This window comes from Apaloderma vittatum, unplaced genomic scaffold (genome assembly GCF_000703405.1).
Source record: "Apaloderma vittatum isolate BGI_N311 unplaced genomic scaffold, ASM70340v1 scaffold31628, whole genome shotgun sequence".
Taxonomy (NCBI): domain Eukaryota; kingdom Metazoa; phylum Chordata; class Aves; order Trogoniformes; family Trogonidae; genus Apaloderma; species Apaloderma vittatum.
Genome location: NW_009733089.1, coordinates 20,060 through 26,473, shown reverse-complemented (window position 1 = coordinate 26,473; position 6,414 = coordinate 20,060). Strand labels below are relative to the sequence as shown.

Below are 6,414 nucleotides of genomic sequence, written 5' to 3'. Positions count from 1 at the left end.
CTCCGCCACCTTGCGCATCACTGCTGCCGAGAAGAAGATGCAGCAGCCCTGCACCAGCGCCACACTGAACCGGCTCACAGTCCCCCGTTACTCCATCCCAACCGGGGATCCACCACCCTACCCCGACATCGCCAGCCAGCTGTCGCAGGGCAGAAGCATCGCGCAGAGGCTGGACAGCAGTATCATTCATGCAACTCTGCGGAGGAACAGCAGAGAGGCAGCGCTGAAAATGGCTCAGCTGGTGGACAGTCAGAGAGCCACCTTGCAACTCCCTCCGAAAGCCAAGAGCAGCGTTGTGACAGCAAAGTACCAGCAGAGAGTACCGAACGCCTTTCCCCCCCACCGGGCGGCGGGCGTGTCGGCGGCAGCAACGCGGGTACTGTTGGTGTGGGCATCATCACTAGTGCCAACTCTAGTAGCAGCACTTCCAGTATTGGTGTCATGAGACCTGATCTGAGCACAGGGAGTAGTTCCCAGCACAGCTCTGTCATCGCTCACTCTGTCAGTACTTCGCCTCTGGCCTCCCAGTCCTCCTACAGCTTGCTGAGCCCACCTGACAATTCCCGTGACCGAGCGGATTATATCAACTCCGCCTTCACAGAGGATGAGGCCCTTTCTCAGCACTGTCCAGTGGAGAAATCGATGCGACACGTACCTGTGTCCTTGACAGAGGCTTAAAACGGCCACCACCGTACCAGTGGGACCCAATGGTGAGTGAAGAGATTTGGGTTCCTCAGGAAAGGACATCTCAGAGCTCAGTGCCCAACCCTCTAAAACCTACTCCTCTCATCATTGGTCAAGCTCAACATCTGGATATGTCTCGAATGCCGTTCGTTTCCCCCAAGTCTCCAACAAGTCCCACTGCCCCTTTCCAGACGAGTTATGGGGTTGGAGTACCTTACCCAGGAAGCTACAGTGCCCCTCCCCTTCAGGGAATGCAGCCCCCCTGCTCCCCCAAAGAAGCTCTGGCCCCAACGCAGTTTGCACAGCAGGAGCCTGCAGTTGTGCTTCAGCCAGGTTATCCATCCAACCTCTCCTATTGCCCTTTGCCACCCATGTACCCAGGAAGTAGCGCCTGCTCTAGTTTACAGCTGCCACCGATCGCCTTGCATCCATGGAGCTCCTACAGCGCCTGCCCACCCGTACAGAACCCCCAGGGCACCTTGCCCCCCAAGCCACTCCTTGTGGTGGAGAAGCCGGTGATGTCCCCCCCTCCGGCAGAGCTGCAGGGCCACGTGGGCACAGAAGTAATGGTGGAGACGGCAGACACCTTCCAGGAGGTGCTCTCCTTGACAGAAAGCCCCGTTCCTCAAAGGGCGGACAAATTTGGCAAGAAGAGCCGGAAGCGCCTGGACAGTCGAGCCGAGGAAGGGAATGTGCAGGCTATTACCGAGGGCAAGGTCAAAAAAGAGGCAAGGACACTGACTGACTTCAATTCGCTAATATCCAGCCCTCGGCTGGGGAGGGAGAAGAAGAAGGTCAAGAGCCAAAAAGACCAGTTGAAGTCCAAGAAGCTAAACAAGACCAACGAGTTTCAGGACAGTTCGGAGAGCGAGCCAGAGCTTTTTATCAGTGGGGATGAACTGATGAACCAGAGCCAGGGCAGCAAAAAGGGTTGGAAAACCAAAAGGAGTTTGAGGACAGCCAGTGAACTGGATGAATTCAAGTGCCGGAAGGCCAGCGAGAAGGAGGACGGGAGGCTGGGGAGCCAGGGCTTTGTGTACGTGATGGCCAACAAGCAGCCACTGTGGAATGAGGCAACGCAAGTCTACCAGCTGGATTTCGGGGGGCGGGTGACCCAGGAGTCAGCAAAAAACTTCCAGATTGAGCTGGAAGGACGACAGGTAGGAGAGATGCACGGGATGAGGGCTGGAATGTGGGAAAGCCGTACCAAGAAATAAGCTGTACCTCTCACACAGCTGAGTGCCTTCCGCTTTTGGTAGCTACTCTGTGAAAAAAAGCTTTGCCATATGGCTGATAAAAAACAGCCATCAAAGGTCTAGATTCAGAACGGATTGAGTAAATGTAAGTGAAGTAAATGCACAAAACGTTTGATCTTACTACAGTTGGACATGGGAATGGGGGCCTCCTTTAATCTCGCTGGCTCTCAGGGCTGAAGGTGGATGGATTTAGTAATAAACACAACAGACCTCCCCAACAGTAGCAGTGTTTGCTGTCAGTGGTTGTGGACGGCACTTAGCTGAGTGAACGCTGCTCCCTTCTTGCGATGCTCACAGAGGTTAGCGGGTCAGCAGATAGCTAAGGCAGAGGATGGGCAGTTAGGTTCCCTCCAGGCCAGAATTTCCCGTTGTGGGTTGCCAGTTCTCTGGGGCTGTTTTTTGGTGCTAGAGGAGGGAGGCACTGACCATCCCCAGAACGAAGTGTTCCTGGGATGCTTTCGAGCCACCTGTGGGTAGAGGGGTCTGTGGATAATTCAAAAAATCAAAACGTTTAATTTTAGGCTCTCTCACCTTGGCCCAAGTGGGATGTTACTACACCAAGCCTGGGCTATTAAGTGATACCAATAAGCAGGACACTGGACTGAGGCTTAGGAGACACATATTTATTTCCTTGTCCAGCTGTCTCGTCTCTGTAACTCACCTCTGATGTATTAAAGACTTCAAGACTCTCAGCTTCCTCTGATTTAACTTACATGTCTTAAATATCCCAACATGCGTGACCAGCAGTAGTCTCTTGGTTTTGTTTGTCTGTGATAACAGCTCATTTAAAAGACAGTGACCAAAGCCATTTATACCCTTGTCTTCTTCACTTAAACAGCTGTGGATATGTGCCTGGGGCCAGCTGGGCAAAGTCACCCAGCCACAGGTTTTGTTGGTGGGGGAACAAAGCCTGACTCGACTTGCACAGACAGCCCTTGTTCTAGCTGAAGGATCTTCACTGTAGAGCAAATACAAGCTGGGCCTCTGATGAAGCAAATGAAAAAGCAGTAATAATAGGGCAAACTTCAGATATTCCCTGCGGAAAAACAGCGAACAACCTGACAAGCCTTGCTTTACATTTCAAACAGGTCCCATTGTCCCCTTGCTAATTTATTCTCGGTATAATTATGTGCTAGGGAAGTTTATGCAGAGGAAAACAGAACTGCCAAGAATGCACGCAGAGTCAGGAGGTTGGTTACTCCCCTTCCCCAAAAGCTCCTTTCTTTGAAAACAACATCTGTTTTCCTGTTGGGCTGATGATAGGATCTCTCCGATGGAGAAAATGGTGTTTTCCTGCAGGAAGCATGGTGCTGGTATAACTCACATCTGCTGAAGTAAAGGGTGACAGTCTACTTACACAAATGCCATGTATAGTCTAGCATGTTTTAAAGCTCATTTTGTTCAACAGAGTCAAATACTGCATTTGGATACTCTATACAGACCAATAGTACAGTGCTCTTACCATTCTTTGGCATCATGCCCTATTCTGGGTGTAGCCCCATCTATATTAGCTCAGGAGGTGAGATGTTCATACAAAGGAGCAAAAACATTTTGTTTTTTATTTTTCTCTGGTTCTTTTTCTGTGGTTCACTTTTTTTGACCTTGCTCTCTTTTTCCTTCCTTCTCCTCTTCCCGTGCTTCCTAGGTGATGCAGTTTGGAAGGATTGATGGCAATGCTTACATTTTGGACTTTCAGTATCCATTTTCTGCAGTGCAAGCCTTTGCTGTTGCTCTGGCTAATGTGACTCAACGCCTCAAATGAACAAGCAGAGACTGGAGAGAGGAAAATGTTAACTTTCTCATAAAGTCCGAACCGGAAAATGTCAGGGCAGCCTGCTGTAGGTGTGCAGAGGTGCCTGGGAGCGAAGAAGGCAGTAAAACTGGAAAAGTCTCTTGGTGCCCCACAGAAGGGCATTAAATCTAATCAGTCATGGGGTGGAGGGTGGGGGGCTGTTTTCTGTTCTGTTTGTTCGTTTGTTTGGTTTAAGGTGTTTTTTTTTTCCTTTTTAAGCGTTGTGCTGGGTCTCAGAAAGAGCAAAGGGTTGAGAGCCATTCAGTGTTACGTGGAGAAGTGTGACTTTTGGCTTGTTGTGGTGGTTCTGCTGTGTTTGCTACAGTAGCTGGTGTAAGTTCATTGGGGGATTAAAAAAGACTGCTCTTTTTGATAGACTGCCTTATATCATGCTGTTGTTTTTAAAGACAGGGAACATATTTTTTTTTCTGGTCCAGTTTGTACTACTGCTACTACTACTCTACTACTACTACATCAGTGATAGCAGCAAAAAAAGAAAAAACCAGAAGCTATAATACTTGAAGACATGTGTTTCTTCTCTGATCTCTGATAATTACTGAGCACTACAAGTTCCAAGGAGGCTGTGTAGGTCAATGTTTAATTTATAAGTAATGATGTATTATTATTCAGAAGAGAAACAATTTTACCAATAGGTGGGTTAAAACCCCACTGTGTCAAAGAAGTTGATGTCTGCTTGTTTTGTGTACTGTTATTGGGGATAAACATCTTTCAGTAGGTGACAAAGGGTGGAGAAGGAAATAACCATGAGTGTTGCTTGTTTGCTCATATCGATCAGCAGTATTCTCTAATTTGACCTGTAGCTGGGAAAGGTACAGTGAGACCAGATGTACCTCTGAGGCCACACCTGTACATGCTCCTCATTTAAATGTGTTTACAGTTTATAAACAGTCTTTCAAGTGCATGAGAAGGCCCCATGTATTCAGCCTTCTCAGTGATCAGTATGAATCGAATTTTATAGCAGTATATCAGTGCTTGAATTAGGAAGGACACATGAGTGTTGCAAGTCATTACAAAAAGCAATGTCATCAGGAAAGCGATTTTATTACAGGAAACAATAGCATTATTGGCTGGAGAACAAATTAGTTGAAAGAGGAAGGAAAAACTGGACAGAATCATCCCTTTTACCACCTTGCCACTTGAGTAGTCTTTGTGGCTGTGGTTTGAGAACATAATGCTCCAGCTATGAGCAGGAAGCCAAAGTTTACGTGGAGTTCCAGAAGTTACAGGAGGAGGCTTAATGACCTTAGCATGGCTCTCCATGGTTCTTTCTAGTGGACACACAGACCCGTTGAGCATTTCAGAAGGATTGTTTTCACAGGAGAGTTTCTGTATTGTCCATGTGTTGTGTGCATATTTATTTGCTTTCTCTTTGCCTGCACTTTGCTACAGAATATGTTTTGATACGGAAGTAGTTTCCCCAGTAATACACAAATGCCAAAACTACTCACGTAATTATTTGGACATTAGATTACAAAATATAATCACAGATTTCCTTCAGAAATTGCTCTTTTGAAATGAAAGGCACATTGAGAGAGAGAAGTTGGTTGAGATGTCAGTGGCTGCTTTGTCTTTAGCTTTTATCCACAGTTTAACTTCTTACCTGAAAAACTCGGTATAATTTAACATGAATAGGTGTGATTTTCTCTCTTTGCTTTTCTTAAATCCTAATGATAGGGCAGATATATGTTGCATTTGATTTGTTGTAGAAGGACATATCACATAAGATAAGACCCTGCTGTCGCAGAAGTTAACAGCATTCAGTGAGCTTGTAACTTCTGCTCTGCAGAGGCTTCTAGAGCTGTGCAGCGCAGAGGGAATAACACTGGTCAGAAAGGAGTTTCAGAGAGTTGCCAAGGGAGATGACAAGGCAGATCATCCACAGGTAATGTCCTGCAGGGTAAGTCCAGGAAAAACCTCCTGCAAGGCACTTTCCTTGGAGAGAGGAGAGAAAGAGAGGGGAAAAAGATGGTACCATGCCTGTCTTATCCCAAAGCTCATCAGCTTCTGCTTGCATGTGGGTGTGATCAGGCACAACATTTCCCTTGGCATCTAGCAGATTGTTTTTTGCTTCAATTAGTTAATCTATCTCTATCAGAGGCAAGACCCATTTGCATTCTTTCTCACGTGCATAATTCATTTCAGGAGTTTTGAGTGCCTGTGTGTATAATATGTGTGGAACAAAGGGACCGAAATGGATTTGGTTCTGGTCCCTTCAAAATCAATGGAAGCGTTTCCCTTGGATTTTTGTGGAGGAAGCACTATTAAGCCCTTTGTCTATATTGTACAAACACTAGCCTGAATTCTGAGCCCGTTGATTCCAATACACATAGAGGAAAGTTTGCCGATGAAAGTCCTCACCTGCCCCAAGGTCTGTGCTGACCAGTCCCTCACCTGCCCTAAGGTCTGTGCTAACCAGCCGTACCCTGATCGGAGCGTAACAGATGCACGCTGAACAGCATAGGAGAAGAAACATACCCTGACTTGCTTTCTTACTGAGGGAAGGGGCACTCAGTCACATGTTGGAAATCTTCAGCTGGAAGAAACATCACCTGTAGTTTTTTAGCCAAAATTGTTAGTACATGGAAACAACGTGTATGTTTTGTCTGGAAAAAAAAATCTAATCTAAATAGAAGAACTTTTGCATGCAATTTCTTGAACCTT

The 6,414-nt window shown here is 46.8% G+C and overlaps 1 protein-coding gene across 1 annotated transcript; it reads left to right on the top strand.

Moving 5' to 3' along the window:
- Positions 1 to 4: 4 nt before the first annotated feature.
- LOC104278695 (tubby-related protein 4-like) lies at positions 5 to 4,236 on the top strand (the record flags this gene model as incomplete). The annotated part of the gene is given in 4 exon segments (XM_009875740.1): positions 5 to 329; positions 332 to 673; positions 676 to 1,844; positions 3,586 to 4,236. Coding segments are annotated over 4 exon segments (1,953 nt in total), but the record flags the coding sequence as incomplete, so codon positions are not given.
- Positions 4,237 to 6,414: the final 2,178 nt, after the last annotated feature.